The sequence below is a fragment of the Amphibalanus amphitrite genome, unplaced genomic scaffold (genome assembly GCF_019059575.1).
Source record: "Amphibalanus amphitrite isolate SeventyFive unplaced genomic scaffold, NRLGWU_Aamphi_draft 000286F_arrow, whole genome shotgun sequence".
NCBI lineage: Eukaryota > Metazoa > Arthropoda > Thecostraca > Balanomorpha > Balanidae > Amphibalanus > Amphibalanus amphitrite.
This window is the reverse complement of record NW_024881781.1, coordinates 646,791-669,839: the sequence shown is the minus strand read 5'-3', so window position 1 is coordinate 669,839 and position 23,049 is coordinate 646,791. Positions and strand designations below refer to the sequence as shown.

Below are 23,049 nucleotides of genomic sequence, written 5' to 3'. Positions count from 1 at the left end.
ATTAGCCAAGACCCTGAGATACAGTGCCGCCCTCTGAAGTCTGAAATGAAAGTAGCTCCCTCTGAACTCGTAGCGACGTCCCTGAAGCCAGTTTACCCCCTTCTTAACCCTCGCGGGCCGAGGGAGGAGGGGAGGGGCACCCCTTACGATTTTTTCGTGACTGCTCCGGAGCCGTTTTCGATAGAGAGCTGAAACTTGGCCTACGTGAGCCCCCATCCAAACCAGACCTTATGACACCTGATTCATTTCCAGGTTAGTTCAGGTCCATAGGTGGATAATTGTGCCGAACGGTGGGTGCTCGGGCGCAGCAAATCCGCCGCCGCCCTAGCGGTGACCTTGACCTCCACAGTCTGTTGCGGCTCCAAAGCCAAGCCGGCGTGGAATTGGGAGAGCTCGTGCACCCACAGTTCAGTTCAATTCTCCAACTATGGTCAGGTCACTGACCGATGCATAAACCTCTAAAGGTTATAAGTAAACCTCTGCACTCTGCAGTCTGCACTGTCAAAAAATGTTGCAACTTCGCAACGCCGCCAACGCCAGGCAAAGTGTCGGCGATGATGATGACACTTTCAGAAAGTAACAAGCTCCCGGGTACTCATACTTCGCATATCTTGGATTGTTCGTACAATTCATCTTGGGTCAGGTCAGTCACCTGACCTCCCCCATTATAAACCTATGCGAGAACTACTGAACTTGCTCTTTTTGGAACATATAGTTGTTATATAATCCGCCCGAAGACGCAAATAAATGTGTTTTCATACGCTCGTCAAAGGATTCCGTGCCTTATTTTGGCATTTTGTACCTACTTGTATGACGCCACAGAGAACGTCACAGAGGACGTTCTTTTGGGTCATAATCGTTTTTCGTTAATAACTTTCGACCAAATTAAGCTAGAGTCGGGAAAGGCACCATTGTGATTGTAATGAGCTTCCAAATCGATTGATATGCAACCTGACCTAGTCCGAACAGTGTCCTGAGGGGGCTTGACCTGACGACCTTTGTGCCAATCTTGATTTTGACCTTTACCGAACAAAAAGTACCCACAACATTCGACGCAGCTTGAGCGGAATACGATTATGCCTAAATTTTTGCTCTATGGCCATTTGTTTGCAAAATTATTTGCCAAAAACAAAAACCCGACTTTAGGGTAATTTACCTGACCAGAGGTCACCAGTTGACCTGAGACCCTAAATTTGAATATCAATCGCTGCGTCTCGTGACGGCCGTCAAGCTCGTTTTTTTTTCCACTGGACTGGAACAGACCCTATAAATGCCGCCCCCTTAGGCGGAAAATGTGCCGCCCCTGTGCTTGACTGCCCCCACCCTATCGAAATCCTAGATCCGCCCCTGCTCGGAAGGGCACATATTGGTATCTAAGCTAAGGGACCCCACATCGGTCTATACAGCTCCTCGCCAGCTTTTGAACGCCGTCATCGAATACCGTCATCGAATGGCCCCGCTGGCTGCTGAGGCAGTGGCGGCGGAACATCTTCTGCCAACTTTTGGGAGGGGCAGTGGGAGGGGCACTGCCAACTTTTGGTCCCATTCTTTCCTTGCACCGCCCATAGGGCTAATGTTAAAATGCCAAAATCAAAGGGGGGCACGGTGTCCCGGTGCCCTCTCGTTCCGCCGCCTATGCGCTGAGGGTCCCAAGCAGTTCACGGAGGATAGGGGTTCCATGTCGACCTTTGAGGCCATGCCCCCTTCATCATCCTTGCAGAATGCAGATTCCTGAGGGCCAATGACAATCTTCTAGAGGATTATGCAATGCAGATCTCTGAGGGCCCATACTGTCATTCGAGAGTGCTTCACCGACCCTTCCGAGGCCCCCACCGGCCTCTGACTTCCCTCGCCGATCTCAAAGTTTGCAAGTTAGAAGTTTACAACTTTACAAGTTGACAAAAGCTTACCGCTTAGGCCGGAATAAATGAGGAGAGCCTCCATCGTGGATTTATATTTCAAAGCCCCAAGCCATGAGGGCATGGAGTCCTATGACATCTGAGGTCCCCACACTGGCCCTCTTTTAGGAAACTGCACCGAGTTGTGAGCCCGAGCCAAAGCCAGTCTCTTGAAGAGTCATGCAGGCAGCTAAGGCAAGATTTATAGGTACCTACTTTACTACTCTACTCAGCTATAGGTAATGGATAGGGACGTATGTACTTACATACAAGGGTCGTCTCATGTCGGCTCTATGTGTCAGCACGAGCCGGTGCCGGCCTGTGGAGGGCGCCCTGACCGGCCGGTGGAGGGCGCCCTCGACGCCCAGTTGTCCACCCTCCGGCGTAGACCACGCCGGCTCCTCTGCGGCGCGGCGTCCAACCCCAGGTGGGCCCCAGTCGACGGGCCACGGTGAGGGAGGGAGGTGCGTGACTCCGGCTCTTTCCATGGTGAGCTCGGTAGGAGAATAGTGAGCACAGCCAGACGATCGGGACGGGAAGGCGGATGCACTGGAGAACAGGTGAGTGTTCAATGCGTGGCGTTAGTGAACGATGATTCCGATTTGTTTATGTGGTTGTTTACGATTTGTTTATTGTTTCTTTACTTACGAGCAATGAGCATGCATGTTCTGCTAGAGCACAAACCCTGTGCCATTGGTATGCGAAGTTCATCTGATTCATGTAATGGAACCAGTTGAAATGTTTTAATCTTAACCTGATTTACAAACTGCTATAGTATAGTAGGTATAACCGTCTAAATATTTCTGAACCGTAGGTATTTAGCCATGCTGCACAGATAACAGAAGTACTACTGTTATCTCATCTGTGCATGCTGATATAAACAACGGCCTTCCATTATATATTGAAAACTGAACGCCAAAATCTAGAGTTCTCAATTTATGATTTATCCAGGCATATAATTTTTTTTTTTTCAAGAAAATACGTTTCGCGAGTAAAAGTTATGCCTTCGTCCAGAATCCATGGGACGGTCACTCCTATCGCTCAAAGGTCTCAAAGATATGTTGACTTCTAATTTTGCCTGAATCCGTGATTGTCCATCAACCGATATGCATGTGATGTAACCACTTTAACCTTTCAAGAAAGCGCCTTTTGAAATTAAACTATGTAAGCAAACGTTAGCCGTAAGCTTCAGAATGTAGACGCTGCTGTAAAAGAGACGGGGGCAAGTTAGACTATTGGCAGTTCAAAGTCCTAGCCGCCACAGTCTGCTGCCAGTCTGGGCGGATAATGATATGGTATTCTCGGTGAAATCTCCGAACTCCTTCATATTCACGGCATTTATGCATACGGCTGGCGACAGGCTGGCGGGAGTCTGGCCAGGGGCTACAACCCATCTGAATAAGACGGTTCCGATGGAGGAGTGGTGATTGGATAGATTGGCAGGTGACAGTGGGAGAATAAAGTGACAGCGGGATGAACAGGTGACACTGGGGGGTGGGGATAAAGGTGACAGTGGTGGATGGGCAGGTGACGGGGAATGAACAGATGACAGTGGTGTATGAACAGGTGGCAGTGACAGAGAGATGAACAGGTGACACTGGGGATAAGGGTGACAGTGGTGGATGGGCACGTGTCGCTGGGGAATGAACAGATGACAGTGGCTTAAGGACAGGTGGCACTGTCAGAGAGATGAACAGGTGACACTGGGAATAAAGGTGACTGTGTTGGATGGACAGGTGACACTGGGAATAAAGGTGACTGTGGTGGATGAACAGGTGACAGTGAGAATAAAGGTGACCGTGGTGGATGGACAGGTGACAGTGAGAGATGAACAGGTGACAGCAGGCAAGGTGACAATTAGGGGAGGCGACAAGGGTGACAAAGTTGACAATTAGGGGAGGCGACAAGGGTGACAGCGGCAGATGAATGACAATGGCCGTTTTCACGACGGCCATCTGGTGCACATTCGGTGCACATCTGGTGCAGATTAGGTGCAGATTTGGTCAAATTAGGTTCAGTGTGTCTCTTAATAGCTATCAGCTAGGTCTGCACTAATTTCTTATATGCCTGCTTTGTCATATTATCAGAGAGCATCATCGATTAAAACACTGAAATAAATTAATAAGATAAAGATATTTGCTGTTAAAGAGATTAGGTGCAGATTTGGTCAAATCAGGGGCACTCGCCGGATAGCCCGTCGTGAAAACGGCCAATAACAGTTGGTTGATTTATATTGACGACACAGAAAAACAGTGCTAATTCGTAAGGCGACAGCCATAGAGGGAATGACAGCGTGGGGGGGGGATGCAGACAGCCATCATTTTTTTATGTATTGATGGGCAGTAAAAAAAAAAACAGTATAAAACGTTAATAATTGGCATGCAATACTGTTTATTTATTCTGAAAAAAAATCATTTTTTAAGTAAACTAAGCGATCAATGTGAAACAGAAATAGATTCTGGTGCATGACAGCTACTTATAGACGTTATTTTCTAGTTGTAGTTGTATTTACCATTAAGTTACAATTAAACATAATCCAAAGTCACAATTTATGCACGCAATAGGGACCTGGGGCCGGGGCGGTCCCTATTAGTAAATGTATGATGAAATAATACACTTTTTGTTGCTGCTTTAATTATATGTAATACCAATCTTTAGCTTTATTTAATCAATAACTTGGTGAAACGTCATATACAGCATTTCAGAAATCCGCCTTAAAAACGAATATCGTGGGCATTTTCCTTTGAACTCTTTGTCTACGGCGCTGTGAAATCGCGGCTCCAGAAATAACACCTCGATCACGAACTCTGCATCCTGACGTATACAGACCCTGGCTAACAATTTAACCGCCCACCGCACATTGCTGCGAAGTCACGTCAGCGACTCGTGAAGTCGTGAGCGGTGAGCTTGTTTACAGCGACCTTGGTATGGCTGCTTGGTAGGAACATCAGTCTGGGGCGGGGAGAACGGTCATTAATACGGACAACTAAAGCCATCAGTTATCTGAACTAGCCTGGTGAATACCCAAGTGGGACTTTACTCCAATGTTCTATTTTCTACGTTTTGCGATGCTTCGATATCAGGAAATATTATTCTGAAGAAGCTGTTCCGCTGTTTTAATGTTTTTTTTTTTTTAATGAATATCTTTCTAGGTCGGTCAACCATTTCTGCATGGTGTACTCCCAGGCCCCAGCACAACATAACTCGCTGCCATCTGCAGTTGCACGGATATTATTTTCCACTCCACTTGGTATTATATGGTGGACGTATGGCCCTCCAGGCATTTAGTGGTTGGTTGCCGACATCACAATAATCGATCTACATTGATGAATACGTCTAATGGCTGTTGAAAACCATTGCCGAAATGCGTGCACGAACCCTCTTCTAATTTCTATTGAATCATTTTACAGGAGTGTCTCTGTCATTTAAAGTTATTACACCAAAAGCACATAGGCTATCCAACCACTCTTTTGCGGAGGGCCATACACTGGAGATGGGGAGGGGGTGAGAAATCCTGGCGGGGGGGGGGGGGGCGGGGCGGCAGTGGAGGCGCGGGTCACGGACTGGTCAGAGTACTGTCCTTGGCCGCCCGCCGCAGCCGCCACCGCCCATCATTTGTCAAACATCAGCACCTTCAAAGTCATCGGTCAGCACCAGCTCACTGATTATTCGATTATCTTGTGAAATCAACGCATAGGTATAGATTATATACTCTTATTTTGTCATCATTGCTGTGTTCCTATCTGTTGGTATGGAAATGAAGGATTACAATCATGTCTTACTCTTGTCTAACAATTTTTTGTTTCTATCTGCTGGTATGGAAGTGAAGGATTACAATCACGTCTTGTTTAACAATTGCATTTGTGATCGCTAGCACAATATTAATATGACGTGTATCTTTTTACAACCACTTCTGGAATGCATTGGACGAAATTTGACTTTGTCATTTTGATGTTGAGACTACATGCATGCATCTGTGCGATTTATCATGCCGGCAAGACTCAAGTATCGCTGGCTCTGTGTTCCACTTGTTTGCTCGGTTGAATTATGTATCGAAAGGTCGGTCTAAATCATATCCCCACTTTCGATGCGCCTGCAAATTTCTATCTTGTATTCATCGCACCTATCTTGTTGCATCGACAGCCTTCATAACAAGCGTAATTATGCGTAATAAATTATGTAACGATGCTGTTGGAAGGTTATTTCGAGGCATGTCTATCAATGAAAGATTACTACATATGAGGTCAAAAAAACTCGAATATGTTGCATTCAAACATATGAACTTTAGTAACACGTTAAAAGCAACATTTGCAGCAACCAGAATAGCCGAAATAGCCGAAATGTGTTGCAATTATTTTATCTTCCCATCGTCTAGAATCGTAGGTGAATCTTTTATGATTCACCCTCACAGTTTGCTGGTAAATATGAACGATTCGTCTATGCTGGAAATTAAATATTTAGGCGATTTCGTTATAACCAATCGAATCACGTGAATGAGTTTGTTATGACCCGAAGTCAAAGCGATGAAAGATAGTCAACAACTTGGACCGCCTGATGAGCCTGAGAACGGACGCGCGAAGTTTCACACAGTGAAGCCTAGCAGATTACACGCTCACTCACACATCTAATTTAATGCCAACCACTCAGTGTGAATAATAGGCTTGTCCTCAAATCTGTCACCATAGGTAATCGATCCATCATCCACGTTCCTTGGGTCCATGCACTTTCGACGACACCTCGTCTGCATATGAGTTCCAGCACGGGAAACCTGAGATAAACGTATTCAGCTCCACGCCCGGTCCCAGCGGATTCCCGTGACCGAAGAATCTATGCGTTGTGACATCCCCTTTCTCGTGAGGAGACTGAGATGAGGCATGACGTGCGGGGGAGGAGGCGGGACGCGCGGGGGAGGAGGCGGCTCGCCCAGACCGCGGGCGTCCCTGCTCTGATGGCGGCGCGTGATGTGATGAAATGGGTCGCTCTCGTTTGACGTAAAGGTCAGCTAGAGAGACCGTGATGTGGTCATGTGCTGCTAATCGAGCTGTTGTTAAAATGCATCATAACACACCGGTTCATGCAGCTGAAACTTATTTTGTTGGTGAGAAATGTAAATGTTTTTTTTATCAGCGATGGTTCATTAGTCACTGTCGTTTGGCTAATTAAAGCGAAAACGCTGGGCCGAATATAAAATCAGGATATGACCTGCCCCTAATGAGGTGAGCGTGATGCTTTGTCGTCCGAAGAAAACCAAACTGGCAGCATTTTACCAGCCGTTAGCAAGAGCTGAGGTCTCATTGCCTTTGTGTATGAAACGGTTGAACAGGTAACTTAAGGACAACCCCATGCTATTGGATACCTACAGTTCATTCCACAACGTATCCTGTATTTTTGACATAGACCAGGATGTCGTTTATTCATCCATCTGGCTCATCAGCCGCATACATATTTAGCGTTGGCGTTTTCGGCGCCATAGCCAGTTAGGCGTCCTTGTTATGTAGTTACGTGCCAACGGCCTTCGACGCCCGCGCATGACCTTATCTGTTCACATCACGTCCGAATCGCCTCACCCCAACGCCTGTCTAAAGCCTCGCCCGCAAGCGCCCCTGACCATAGCGACCTTCCAGTCAGTCGCTGACGAGCCAGACTGTTGAGAGCCAAACTGTCCAAGGCTCGGGGCTCCTATCTGAAGCTGCCATCTCGAGACTGTCTCTTTTAGCGATCGGTCGTTTCTGTCCATCCCTGGGTCGCCAAACTCCGGTCCTTGTATCAGCCATACACCACCCAGCCGGTTTTCAGGCCTGCGTCCGCAGTCGGTCGGTCGGCCGGTCGGTCGCCGGCGGCGGCGGCGGTCGCGCCGGTCACGTCACCGCCGCGCCGTTATTGTGACGCGCTGCGCCGCGTTGCGACACTGCGCCGCCCACGCCGCGCGCGCGCCGCAGGATCGCGTCTCCAATCAGCGTGAAATATGATGGCGTCTGGCGGCTGGGCCCGGCCGCTGATGGCTTTGGTCGGCCCAGGGGTGACTGAGGTCTCAGGGGTCACACAAACGCGGACACACAGACTCGCGGAGAGCGCCGTGAGCCCACGCACAGACCCTAGTGGAGACCTCGCGCAGAGACATCGGCAGTGGAACGGTCGAATAGAAACAAAGAACAAAGCGCATTGTGAAGGGGACATAAGATGCATAAGATCTCTGTGTCTCCAATAGTCCGGGTTCCAGCAGAAGTTTGGCGCATGCTTGTCTGTGCGATGCCCAATGCAATGTTTTGAAGCGTAATGTGCTAATGTGCTAAAAAGACGTTCGGAACTACATCAGCATACCTAATTATTCGCAAAATCCCTTGTAATTTTTCACAATGCATGCGCATTGCGCACTTCTTGGGAAAATTGCAAACAAGAAACAGTTGACCCTCGAAAATGGGCATAGTAAACGCCTATTCTAGACAGACTTGTGGCTGATGCTCTGTGCAAAATCTGTTTACCTATATGGACAGTGGACAATTATTTGTGTATGCATACGTGTCTCCGCTGTAATTAGCGGTGAACGCAACGGGTATTTCAGAGAGCTATCCGATGTCTCACTCTTTGACCTCAGGTTACTTTGGGCGCCAGCCGGTGATCGATTTATTCCATTTCGCAAATCCAGCGGGAGATGGATGAGTTTCACCATGACTTTTCCACAAAACGGCCGCCGATCTCGGCCCTAGATAGCAAGGGCGACGTGCCTAAAGTGGACGTAATGACGTGAAATAGATTTTTCTGTCGAACAAAGCGCGGCATCACGATGTAGATGCTATCGCTGTGACGGCCCGACAATGGATTGACTCCAGATTGCGGCCGGGCCTTTCAATATCGATCGTCTTTCTCTCAGAGGAGTTGTTTGACGGTGACAGCTCGCGCGGGCGGCAAGGGGGTGGGCTGGAGATAGAGGGTCAGTGGGTGCGTGCAGAGGACCTGTGCGTGGCGTGGGTGTCTGCAGCTGTCAACTGGTATCTGGTGTCACACTAAGAGGATCTTCTGATGATAGCAAGGATTATGCTGATGTTATGCAAGGATGAAATTGACGATGATAGCCGTTTGAAACGCGTGCGCAGGACTGATTTAGGCATGTTAACCTCGTATTTAGCAATACGCAACACTCGAGTGATTACGCTGCATACGTCGGCCATTGCGCCAGCATCATACCCTACATCGAGTCGCCAAACCAAAGTCCGTTCCTTCAAGTCATCTCAATTTTCCACACCCCGGCTCCATTCTATGCAAATGTCCCCACCCCTCAGACTGCCATCCGTTCCGTGACCGTCACGGCATTGTCCTGTGCTCACTCGCCACCGACCGAGGAACTGGGAAGTGATGGAGCGTGTGGGTCGCACCTGAGAAAGGGTCACACCGCACCATGGGGGAGTACAGGACGGTATTCCGGCCAGGATGTCCCTCCCACGGCGCGAGGCACGCGAACTGTACCTGTTGTGATGCTCGGGCACAGCGAAGTGGGACGATGGGTGAAGGAATGATGGTGGAGGGATTTGGAAGCGGGAAGCCATGAGCCAAGAACCCTGGACCTTCCCCGCTTAATATATTTGCTTAGAATTGTATTTCGAAGTTGTATGGAATCTTGGCGAAAACAAGAAAGACGTGACACAAGGTTGAGGAAAATCTACGACCTTGGACAAAGATAAGTACGAAACTGGATGTAGGATTTCGAACTAGATGACAAGTGGCATGCAAAATAACAGACCTCGAGGAGTCTCAACTCGACAGAATCCAAATCCTTATAACTGTGCTGCAGTTGCTGGTTATGACACGAACGGTATATAGGGCCTTGACACGAACTATCGTGCGCTTGATGAAATACCCCCTTCTGTAAAATACTGTCGGACGCTTTACGCCCGCATCGATAAGTGAGGCTCACATTCCTCTATCCATGGGCGGGGCAGACTCCACCGGCGCGGCGGATGGGTCAATTTGGCGTCCGACTCCGATTAGCCTGGAGTCTAATCGGACGGTGGCTATAGAGATGGTTCCTCGACTCAGTTCCGAAGGCAATGAACCCGGCTGTATGGGAGACCCGGGAGGTATGGGCCCCCTGGAGGTATGGGCCATCGCAGTTTTGAAGAAGTGTTGCGTGTTTTTACGCATTTGATGGAGTAAACTGGTAGCAGCCATTCTGTTATACATCCCACGTGATTTTCAAAATCTTCCTCAGTCTTCTTTGGCAATGAGCGGTGATAAAGCGTTTTTGCCCTCGTCGAGTAAAATGCGGTACATACAGAAAATTCGTGATAAATTTGAACCAGGCTCGTTTTATGATGTCAGACCATCGCTAACATAAAGTTTTAAGCATGCAAATTAAGACTGGATAGACAATTTGAAGCTTTCTTGCAAGATTATGAGCTGAGATGCTACGCACATTCTGGCGTCCTAATCGGGAGGTTCGGGCCACCCACCCCCGTTGATCCTAAATAAACAAAAATGTTGATTTCATTGAATGTCCCCGTCAACAAGTTTTATTTTTGTCGCGCAAGGTCGAAAATTTAACTTCAAATTTCATTTGAACAGAAAAATATTATTGATCTTATTTCATGGTGCATGCTTGAGTTAACCAAAATACATATGGGCCCAAGTGACCTCTATGAAGTAAGCTGTTGGCCGCTTATGCGGTTCCTGGGCTCTAAGAGAGATCAAGGTAGATACCAGCTACAAGTATATTCTCATTGTCGAGAAAAGAATATGAAACCTGGCACCGGCCCATACCTCCCGGTGTATTTTGATGGATCGAAAAAGCATATGATTTATTGGAAGTTATCTGGAGACAAAATAGCTGGTCCCAGATGCCTAATGTCAGGCACACGTTGTAGGCGAAAGGCAATTTCACATGCACAGGGTAAAAAACCGGCTAGCCACTGCCCACTGGAAGAAAATTGCCTTTTCACAAAACCGGCCCATACCTCCCGAGTCTCCCCTACTTACTAACGGCCCGCGCTCGAATGGCTTGTCTAGGTGCATGGTTATTCCTGCTGCATTACTAGCGCTCCAGGTTTTCGGCGCGAATTGTTTTTTTTTTTTTTGCTATAGAGATAATGGATAACGAATCATAGTTACACTTACGGTATATTGGCTATTGAATTAGAGCTACACTGATCTTTGGCATTTGTCAATAATCGTCTTCATCACACTCTCGAGGGCTATTCAATGGTCACCAAGGGCATCGAAAGTTTATTTGGCTGACTATCACAAGACTTAACAGGATCCAAATGCAGCGTTTGCAGCGTTTCCTAACCTTCATCCAAATTGAAACAGTTAGAAAAGGAAGAGTCATTTAATGTCTGATTAACGAAGGGTGAATCTAGTGACTGAGGTAGCACCAATGCTGGCTGTCTGGAAAGTAAGAAACGAGTTTTTGCGCTAGAACAATTTTAAATAAAGTGTCTTCACTGATCAGTTTTATAACTTGCTGTCATAATTTGCTGATTGACCAGCTGTAATGAAACTCATGGCAAAAAACCGTCCAAACTCTGTTGCTTCACGTCCAGAATTTTCATAACTCGCGAGTGAACAGATCTGCCAGAAATCAACCATGGCCGGCCATGGTTGCGTTTCCTGTCAATTAGATACGAGCGCTATTCATCGGAAACTACAATGGAGTTGTCACAAAGTAAGAATCCCATTGTCTTCTGAGAAGAGTCGCACGGGGTCAAGGACTTCGTGGCCGAGCCGCTGTCTGAAATAGTGGGGGACGTTTAAATGTCTTCGTAACTATCCAAGGGAAGTCCGCACTTGTCCACCTCCGCAGGGGCTCCCATAAACTCCGGGTGTAAGGCTGACCCGACCGCCTGCACCCGCCCACCCCACGACCCATAACCGCGATAACCGCGACCCAGCGCCTCTGACGGCCGCCCGGCCCTGGGAACCTCCCCATGGCTGGCACGGGTGTCCGCAGAACTGGTGCACAACTGACCAGTTCTCAGTGCAGTGGCCATACGGCCGCGGTTGACCCTGCGCGCCTCAGTCGCTGTTCTCGGCCAAATGGTCTGTCGCTCGGGCGGCGGCGGGCGGCGGCGGGCGGCGGCGGGCGGTCCGCCCGAGTTATTACTGCCGGGGGCGGCTAGGGGTCAGTGGGGTCAGCTGCGCCGCCTAGCCCGCTGATTGGCTGATGACACGGTGCGCCAAGACTGGAGACGGCGCCGGCCGCGGGGCAGGACGAGACGGGACGGGAGGGAAGGGGAGGAGAGGAGAGGAGAGGGGAGGAGGTGAGAGGAGAGGGAGATGGAGGCAGACAAAAAAAATCTGATTTGATGGATGCTGGAATGTAGTTTATGGTGTGATAATGAGTCTCGAGGTGATCAGCAGTATTACAATAGCATTATTAGGCTTCTGTTGTGAGCTGCAAATAGCTCATAAGGAAGCTGTAAACATCATACGATGACTCGAGCTTTCGAGTAAAGGTTGTGCTACTGACAGTAGGTGTTATTTTTTCAGGCGCAAAAATGAAAATGAACGTTATTATATCTACTCGCTAAAAAGTTTAAGCACTTTTGATCTGCCTTTCTAGAAAATAAACATCATCTCTCATAGCAATCGTTCTCCAAATCGGCACCAGTACAGACTCTCGTCTATTGCAGCGGATGTGGGGCTTAGTTCAGAAGCTGTGGTCGGTAAGAAATATTCCGATCGCGTGATCGAGAGAATACCGCACCCTAAGATCGCTCCAGAATGCCGCCTCAGCGCAAAAACCACGTCAGAGGCTCACAGGTGGCCACTGCCGGCCGGAGCGGCGGTCGTGGCGCAGCCGGTCCATTTGTGACGCAGACGGTTATGGCGCGCTGGTCCCATTCGCGACGCATTGCGTGACTGGCGTCCATGCATGCCAATGGAATGCGAGCCTCTGTGTGGGGGTTTGTTAGTAGCCAGGTTTTATTGCCGAGCTGCACTATAAAAATGTCAGGGCACTAATTGCTACCTGCTTCAGCCGGACTCGGGTGGCACATTCGCGCGACGTTGGCCCTCATGGTCACGACTTTGCGGGGTGCCTTGGTGAAACGACGATGCGCAGAAAAAAAAACTTCGCGAATTACAGGCTAATTAGCAGCGAGAAAAGTTTATTGAATGAGTTTGGTTGCGATTTTCGTAACACATTTGCCGGTTAAGCAATGCAAATCCCCCGTATGAATAAAAACTTTCACAAACTTTTCCCATAAGCAGCAGTAGCATCACTTTTGCTACAGATAGCTCTATTTTCCACAAAGTGCAAAGGACCGCCATACCGTCGCCTTGCCGTCGCCCAGTTCCCAGTCCAGTTCCATCTCCCCCTTCTAGCTCCCAGTACCATTACCAAAACCATTGTAATGTAAGGAAGGTGTGCTTAGCTCGTGCTCCAGCGCTTGGCCGGTCGCTGCATATCAATAGGATCACGCCTACCCATTCAGTCCACACATTGTTATTTTTCCAGTCACCATAAACTAGCGGTGCCACCTGCAATGGCTTGTACGGGCGCCTTGCACCCTCACACGCCCATCTAAGTCAGCATTAGCGTCGCAGTGGAGTTGCACTGGCCATATCGGACTGAAATGTGACTGCGGACGTCTGTTATTATCCTAGAGCCGGGTTCATATCAATCGTCAGTGAGCATGTTCACACCGGTATCGCGCTCACCTCTGTGGATTTTGGTGAAGTGTTTATCGCTTGCATACTTGTACACTTGCTTAGCTGCATTTGATGGTGTGAAATGAACGTTGAAATGATCCCTAAGTTGTATGCGGCCTTGTACATTTGCCTGCTCATTGTTGAAGGAGCCTTTCGTGCAACTAAATAACCATCCTTGCAACAGGATTACATGCGATCCAAGTCTTAAGATTTCGAACACGTATCTCAAAAGCCGCGATGATTGCTAGCATCACGCAAAGTAGTCCATCACTGCCTTTGCAATTCTTTAATTTATTGTAGCATTTCCGATGCAAAGCATGAGCCCGCATAATAAACTGCATGAACGGCACCTCACGCCATGCCTATGCATAGGGCGGTATATGGAGTTTTGTGGGCATTGATCGGCGGAAAACGCAAGACGTCAGCACAGAATTACGTGGGATCAAAATAATGATTCTTTTCAGCGAAAACAAATATTTTATGTGACAAAATAACATCCATATGTATCAGTGACTTGTTAGTCCTTTGTGTCTGATAAATGCCATTGATCGTGTTTCTATTAACTGGTGTGTGCATTTTGTTTCAGTTGTCATGGACTTCAATCGCTGTCCACAACCGTCCACCACTGCCTAAGTAACCACTGGTGTCCTGGTGCCACTAGTGCTCGTGCCGCTGTCGAGGGTCTCCGGCTAGTCATTTAGTCCTTCGCAAACTCTACGATCTTCAAAATGAGGGACGAAGAAATGGAAGTTGCGGTAAAGGTGAGTTACGAACCTACCGTGATCACTGCTTGTGCTGTTGGTGTACGACTTCCGTATTAAATAACAAGGAACAATCGAAAGCAGCTCAACAACATGGGAAACCGGTTCACTTTCGATGTCATACGGCGGACTTCGCCGTCTGTGATTATCACGAGACTATTGTTTCGGTCTTGTGGTGCATGCTATCTTAATTGGTACTTAAATTGACCGGTTGCTGTCAACGGAGACATGTAGATCGAAAGTGAACTTCATCATAATGTGGTAAGTACGGCTGCCCCAAGTAAAATATTACCAAATAACAACTCTGACTATTGATTAAGAGCATTTTATGTTTTGTTTTTTTTGCCAAATTCCCGTACCAGCACATTATTGATGTGAATCATAAGGTGAGTGTATTACTAAGTGTATTGTCAAAAATATTCCTCACCCTACTCTTCAAAGTTAGGGCAAGGGTGACCAAACAACCAAATGGTCTTGAGAAGCATAGGCGACGGAACGGGGAGGGCACCGGGGCACCGTGCCCCCTTTGATTTTGGCATTTTAACATTAGCTCTTTGGGCGTTGCATGGAAAGAATGGGACCAAAAGTCGGCAGTGCCCCCCCCCCCCTAATTGAAGGTGTTCCGCCGCTACTGTTGAGAAGCTGAAAAGTGAGCCGTCACGACCACCATTTATACCCGGACATTGAACAGATGGTGTACAGAGGAGTGCGGAGACGTGACGATGATATCTGCAGCAGGCCGAATGTGGCATCCTCTCATTGGCCGGCCGACAATCGGTGCATATCATTAGAGCCTCTCGTGAAGTCGACGGCTGATCGGCCGGTCCGGGCGGCCGATGTGAATGACCCTCCCTCGGAGCCGCTGCCTCTCATACTCTGTCGATCGCCGCCCGGACAGAGCATCCCAGAGGTCACACAATAGAGCCCAGAGGTCAGCCCACCGCTGTTGTTGTGCACTGTCGCGTGCGCTCTGTGCTGCATTCGTTTAGGTCTGATTCATGCAAATCAGCGGAAGAAATGTATGGATTCTGTCCAGGAGAACAGAGCGGAGACGAACGAAAAGCGACATTCTTTGAGAGTTTTCTGTCAAAGCTGTCAAAGAGATTTACAGCGTCGAAGTTTTCTGACCGTGCTGGACAGAAAGTGAGGCTGAAACTCCCTGCAGCTTGCTCAACACTAATCGTAATTTATTGGTTTGCCCTTAGAGAAAATGTCAAAGGAGGAGGCATTGGTCGTGAAACGTCCATCGGGCTTTGACGTTGCGTCAAAGGTCTGTGCGGAGCTTGTCCGAAATGGGCATTCTTTGATATAACGTTTCCAGCATTCATTTACTCATAAACATAAGTCTCCGCTTGTGACTCTGCTGTATGCGGCGTTACAGTCTCCTGTAGTGCTAGTGCTCAACACAGCACTGCAGTCTCCCGTCAGTAATTCAGTGTGGGTATAGGTAGCATTCAGAGAGCATGCCGGTTGACTTGACGTGTGAAATCAATAGTCACAACAATCAAGCCGAGTAAGGAATGACTGGGTCCAAGCACAAATTATGGGAGTTCTTATGCAGCTCTGCAGCTCAAACGTTTTCTGTTTAATTGTGCATTTCCACCGTAGCAGCAATTGCCGATCAAAATCACGGAACATTTTCTGTTTCTAGACGTTTAAAAGTTGCAAAGAGGTGCATTTCTTTTATAGGGAAGAATATCTTCATATTAAGTTTGTTTATATGAAAAAAGAAAACACACGAAACAAAATATTTGTTTTCGGAATGTGGCGAAAATTTGTATAAGGCTGCACGAGCAAAACGAGTGTGGATATTACATCATAACCGTCTCTCGAGATAAATTACCGTTGAACCGTATATCGTTTTTGGTGTGACCCCTCAGTAGTAGTTCTGGTGGTGGTCCTCCGTCTCTGCTGACCTTCAGTCGCCAGGTGGTCTGTTCTGTTCTCCTCTGGCCCCGTCTGGTCTCACTCCAGGGATCCACTATTTTAGGAAACGGTCCAGCAGGATCGTGCTAGCTTGGGATGGAGCCCCAAAAGACCAGTTTTGTGGCACTGTTGGTCACAAAGTTACTGGGACCGGAACAAAGAACAGGGTCGCGGAAGAAGGTAATGGCTTGAAATGCAATTGTAAATATTGGCTTGAAAAAGTATGTACTAACTTAAATCGAGATCAAATGTGATTGAACAATCCATTATGCCAGCATTAGGTACTTATGTTTTAGAATTAGCCTAGTAAGTTAGTCGAAACAAAATGTAAGGAGTCCAGAAATATCCAACTTGTCTAGCCGTCCTGCCCTGTTCCTGCCCTGCTATTCTAGACAACGCCTTCAATTCATAACAATCCATGAATGGAAAATGTATGTCTGTCTTCCCCCATTTTTGTTTGCACCTGCTCCTGATAAAGCGCGCCAACTCCCCGAAATTGCATTGTGCTGTCGCGTGAGAGCACAATTATTTTTGTTTGTTGAAGCATTTTGTCCTATGTGCCAACCGGATGCTTATCGTTGCTTGGTGGCTAGAACACGGATTCTGTACCTCAAATCTGACGTGGTATCGGCAAGGAAAGCGGTGGCTAAGGTGGTACTTCCTCGCGGCTATAAACTACGTTACATGTATCTATTTTACCTGAGATAGGTATTATCTAGTTGGAAAAACCCAGAAATAACAAGAACCGTGTCACAATAAAAACATTCTTTTGAATGTTGATCATTGGCAGGATAGCATAAACTACGCTAAGCAAGCTTCACCAAAGTTAAGAGAACATAAAAGTATCTTTGACCTGATTATTTAAGTTCTGGTTCCGGTCAATCCTTGCCAATATTTTGTTAATATTTACATGAGCCTTGTGACTATTCAGAAGGTCTAGCACTAAATGTATCCACATAGAGATATGATATCAATCACCGTCTGTTCCGTGCCAAACACATTATAACTGAAAATGCATCCTAGCCCGTTATCAACTCTTCTCGGGACGATGATCCCACGATAGACTAGGCCCAGCCAAAAAATGTCAAAGGTCCGCAATCACCTCAACGTAAGCACACCTCTCTGTGGCAGCTGAGGCAGCCTCGTTATAACTGCTAACCCAGCCCGTGGCCATACACAGTACACAGTACACACCCACCAGGAAAAGGGCGGTTTCCTGCCGGGCTCCGTGGTCGAATCGGTGAGGAATGCACGGCAGTCAGGGGCGCGCCCAGTCACGTCACAGGGAAGGGCGTCTGGGCGGCAGGGGAGAGCAGGGGCGCGTCCAGGCGTGTGCCTCAGGGCGGTGGTGATACGACGTCGTGGGCTGTTTAGATCTGTAACTACTGAGGATGTGTGTGATCAGCCACATATTTAGAGTGACATCACTGGCAGATGATGACTGATTTACTAAATAATATTTTCCTATTTTACTACAAGGAAATTAATAACAAGTTGAAATCAGGAAGAAGAAACTTAGGTAGTGGGCTACAGACGATAAATCAAATGCACTCGTATTCAAACTCTCTGCTGTAGGCATATTTCCGATCCGTCAAGCTCGCACTGCCCATTGCAGGTGGTTTTAAATGTGATTGAAATTTTTAACGACGCGTTACAATACTTGAGTCACACATTGCGCCGCCCTGTAAATAGCTGTGTCTTCCTGTTGCTGCGCTAAGCGCTAATCTAAAAATGTTTCTTCCTCCTACCCTGCAATTTCTCGTCCGATTTTCACCATCCATCCAGGTGCCAAGCTTCTGCACTTTTGCACCGCCCGTTCAGTTCGCGGCTCCACCATTGTGCCCATATCTTCCGATCCATTCAGCTGTCGCGTTTTTATTTGTCGGCGGCCCGCAGTGGGCCCGGCAGAGCTGCCGGCTGTCGCGGTGGCGGCGAAGCACGCGTCATTGTTGAACCGGTTATGGTGACCATGAGGGCGACTGCTAAGCTGCCGGGAGTGCAGCGGACCGGCCCAACGCCGCCTGACGATGGTAGGCTGGACGGCAGCGGCCGCAGCGGACGGGCGGGCGGCTGGCAGCGGGGTGGTGGGCAAGACGGGGACGTCTTTGCAATGTGAGGGAGTGGGGAAATAGGCCGCTGACAGGTGTGGTTTTAGCTGTCAGACAGATCAGATACGGCCAGTGGGTATTACCGGATTCCACGAGATTGGTAGAGAATGAAACAGTTGCTCGTATAGGAAGATATCCGCCCTGTACTGAAAAGGAGGAAGCTGGTGTATTTTTGGCTGAAGTTGCGCTGCCTAATAGGCATTATACATAGAAAAGACCAAATCAAATTTCGTACGGCGAGGACTGAAAATAATGTGGCACTCAAATAATCTGATGGTCATGGTTTCAATTTTCTGCTTTCAATAGTTCAAAGCTCGAGCAACATCTCAGAAATCGACTGCAGGAAGCCTTTATCACATTTATCTATCCATCATGTAACAGAGAATCTGAACAGCATTTCCCACAAACTTTGAGCCCCCTACGAAACGGAAATGTTTTTTATTTTCTCTCGCGCCTGTCCTGATCAACGGATAACAGCCAGCATCACGCAGCTAATCACTTTAGCGTCACGAACAGCCGCCTGTTCAAACAGTTTCCTCCACATGCACATTGCACAGTGCACAAGGTGGCTACTTTAGCCGCGATACATACCACCACAGCCGCACTCACCGCACCGCAGCAACCCGGCCGTCTGGAGCGCGGCCAAACTGGCGCGCGTGCGACGCTCGGCGCACCTTCCCTGTCGCATCATACATCACCCAGCCGGCCGAGTGATGCGCGCGTCAAACTAAATCGATCTATGGCAGCCTAAAACGGCCGCTGATCGCGCGCACAAAGGCAACTTTGACACGCTTTGAGCCTGTGATTGTGCCCGCGCCATCTGCCGCACTGCGCGCCTCGTTTGCCGCACTTGTGGCGCTCGCGGTGCTTTGTTTTCACTGTCTGAGACGAATCTGGCGCAGTGCGCTCGGCTGGCGGCGCGGCGTCTGCGTCACGAATGGAGCGGTCGTGTGTGATCAGGAACGCATTGTGGACAGTGGATGCCTGGCATGCCTACGTGTCTGTGGCGTAGGAGCTACGTCTGGCATCGGGACTGTCATAGAGACCCAAGTCTCACTGTGAAACGTTGGCTTCTCTCCAGCCTGAGGACTATGGAAGGCTAATATCTGCTTTGTTGGAGAGTCGTTTAAATCCCATCGATCAAAAATGTAGTCTTGGTGAAGTGGGCGAACGAATGCCTGACCTGTGACAACACTCTCTTCAAGTCAACTTTATCCGATGGGCAGTGAAACCACGCAGTGACAATGGACAGCGTAACAGAGATCAAATCCTTAATTCAGCGTGAGGATATGCCAAAAAACCGTGCACACGTCTTCCCAGTATGAAAGATTTGATTCTACTGCTTCGTTATCCGATGCTTGGCAAGCATGCCTTGAAGTCACCACGGCACCCCGCCGCACCGGCCATAGGGCGTCCAAAGCGCGGATCTCACTCATCAGATTCAGAGAGTGTCTGAAAGCCACCATCCATAAGAAAGTCGTGGTGGTCGTGTCCATCATGCATAGATAAGACCGGTGATGTCAAATCACGTCGATCTATCCTTTATAACGGTATGCTAGGCGCAGGTTTTGACTAAAGAAAGCAATGCTTTCGCCTTCCATGAAAGAGACAAATATAAATAAATTCCGTAAGAACAATCAAAAATGTTTGTTCTGAAGCCACGAATGAAAGTGGTTGGAAGTTGGAACTAGTGACTAAATTCGCGTCACGCGTGTAAGCACTTCCTGAATGGTTTCTACAGAACTGTGCTGCTGATATATGATTCATAACACGGTGCTAAAGGGAAAGTTATTCTCTGCTTTGTTGAACAACTTTTTAGTGAATAATTGGCTTGACATTAAAACTTGTGTTATCCCCGTATTATAAGAAACACTTTCCTTGCATTAGGTGTTGCAAAGAAGCAGATTCTCAACGCCTTGCATCATTTTATTGACCATAAACCATCACCAAAGGCCATCCTTGTAACCGCGTGCATAGCTCCCTCCGGCCCAATCCCCGTGGTGCAGTCTCGGTCATCTCCTCGCCCTCCCCCTCTCACGGGCTCATCCGGCTGAGTTGGTGAGTTTCAACAGAGAGACAGGGAAGTGACCGGCCTCGGCAGTGACCTCTGCAGGCGCCGTGTCCGTTCCGCACGGCTGGCTCCGTGCAGTGGGCGCGGTGCAACCCGACGCCCGGCCGCGCAGCGGCGTCAGCCGGCCAGTTCACTGCTCCCGACGCCCGGACGCCCGGGGCGCCGGGGCGCCGCCGGAGTCAGGAGAGTCCGCGCCGCGCGCCGGAGTCAGGAGTCGGCGGCCGCTCCTCGGGAGGAGCCAGGGGTCGCGCGCGGCCGTCTCGCCTGAATGACCACGGGATGGGCGGAGATGTCGGAGCGTGCGCTGATGCATAACGGCCCCGCGAACGGCCAGCCGGGGGCTGTCAGAAGAGGCAGCGACTGTGAAAAGAGCCAGAGGTCGCAGAAAGAGGTACCGCTGAACGGAGGAGGTGTTGGACGAAATGAAAAGGCGCTGGTGGTGGAAAATGACCGTCACACTCCCCAGCCCTTGAAGCGATGAGTTGACAAATGAGAGGAGTGATAGGTGTTAGATCGATGCGATTTAGAATGTATTAGAATGTAGAAATGGGTGTTTAGTTAATGGCCATTGGTCATTTGGTTTCATTCATCCGTTTTCAATCCGGGACATGACTTGAAAATGCCTGCATTTTTTGCCGTAATGTAGATGCAGACTAATAGCCTTAAAATGCCTGCATTTTTGCCGTAATGTAGATGCAGACTAATAGCCTTTGTGTTCTGGGTAAATGTTCCAAACAGATGATCAATCATTATTAAAGAACTGATATATTCCCATAAGTTTGCTTGAGACAAATGTTCGTTGTGTTTAACCCGACGGATATCCCACTTCAGCCTCCCATCTATTTTCCGCCGTTTCCACGAGCCTCCGATGGTCTAGCCTCTTCTCGCTACTCCTGTCATGTGATCGGTCATGGTCGCCCGATCTCGATGGCCAGGTGGCCGGAATGCCCGCGCCCAGCCGGTGCACTGGCCAGCACATCTGTTTATATCGCCTCCTGTCGAATCCCTACCGATGGCGCAGCACAAAAACTGCTGCCTGTTCGAGGCAGGGGCGGATCCAGCATTTTGCCAAGGGAGGGGCTATTCCGAATCGGGGGCCCCCCATCGATGGGGGCCCTACCTACCCCCAAAAGTTTAAGCCTGGATTTCGTCCACTTTATTTTTGGGGGCCCCCTATCATGCTTTTTTTGCAAAAAAAAAAAGAAAATGAGAAAGTCGCCCGGGGGGGCGCTATAGTCCCTATCGCCCCCCTGGATCCGCCCCTGCTAGGAGGCCTTGTATGTGAACTAGGAAGCCCTCTGTGATAGCTAGGAGGCCCTCTGTGCAGATGCGAGCGCAGGCCCTCAGTACAGACTTGGAGACCCTTTGTGTAGATGCGAGTGGAGGCCCTCTGTGGAGATTAAGAGGTCCTGTGTTGGCGAAGAGGATATCTGTGCAGGCTTGGAGTCCCTCTGTGCAGGATAGGAGACCTTCTGTGTGAGTTAGGAGGCCCTCTGTGTTGGCTAGGAGGCCCTTTGTTCGGATGCGAGTGGAGGCCTCTGTGTAGGCTAAGAGATTTTGTGTTTGTTAGGACATCTGTGCAGGCTTGGAGGCCCTCTATGCAGGTTAGGAGGCCCTGTAAAAGTGGTCATCTCTGTGAGTATAAGAGACCTCCAAGTTATGAAAAGCTTTACCAATCTTCTAACAAAGAAGTCTTCTCAGCTAGTCTTCTAAGAAATAACTAAGTGGGTAGGTTAAAAAAAAACTCATCGGATTTCGGCCACTTTATTTTCAGGAGGCCCCCTTTTCAGCTTTTTAACTTTTTATTTTATTTTTGAAAAAAATCGGCCAAGGGGGGGCCATGGCCCCCATGGCCCCCCCCCTTGTATCCGCGCCTGGTTCGAGGCGGCCGGGATGATCGGCTGAGGCGCCGCGCCGGCCCGCCTCGGGCGGTATATGCTGAGGTCGGCGACCCCAGCCCGACGGACAGGGGTAGGGGGAGGGGGGAGGTGCCAGTCGGGGTGTCAGACTCAGGGCGAAAGTGGTTATAGCGTTCTGCTGTTATATTGATTATCGCTCGGGGTTAAGTGTTATAAATGAATGTGGTGATCATCCATACAGATGGCTACATGGGATTAGTCGAAGTCTGTAGGGGAGAGTGGGGAAAGATGCCCAGGGTTTTACTTTGTCATATATTATTCGAAAATGACGATCGGAAAGCAAAAACTTGGAGTTTCAACGGAAGCCGACATCATTTTTCTCCAAAAATATCACACTTTCGTGCCTGAAATATGATAACTTTTTTTGCTATTAAGCATTTTCCTGAAGAAGTGAAAGGGGGCATCTTACCCCACAGGGTGGGAAAGACGCCCCCTGGCGTTGGGGAAGATGCCCCCTGCACTATAAGTGGCATAAATGGGCACGTGAATCGCCTGAACGAATCAGTAGTCCCTTCGAGACTGCAGTAGACACCAAACGTCATCGTAAGGGCCCTCAAAAGTAGTCGTAAGGGGCTTCAGAGGTCATCGTTAGGGCCATCATAGTCCAGCGCGGCCAAACAAGCCTCCGTGGTGGCGTTCGGAGACCACTGTGGGGCCCTTATAGGTCTTCATGATGCTTGAGGGCCCTCGAACCCATCGTGGGGACCTCAGATGCCAGCGCGG

The 23,049-nt window shown here is 48.9% G+C and overlaps 1 protein-coding gene across 1 annotated transcript in view; it reads left to right on the top strand.

Moving 5' to 3' along the window:
* The first annotated feature begins 2,217 nt into the window (after positions 1–2,217).
* The window catches only part of LOC122387449 (ras-related protein Rab-23-like), a 32,579-nt gene continuing 11,747 nt past the window's right edge, over positions 2,218–23,049 (top strand). The window contains exons 1-2 of the mRNA XM_043377643.1: positions 2,218–2,458; positions 14,128–14,302. Of these exons, the coding sequence (XP_043233578.1) occupies positions 14,270–14,302 (33 nt within the window). The 5' untranslated portion in view covers positions 2,218–2,458; positions 14,128–14,269. The remainder of the gene's footprint in view (positions 2,459–14,127; positions 14,303–23,049) is intronic.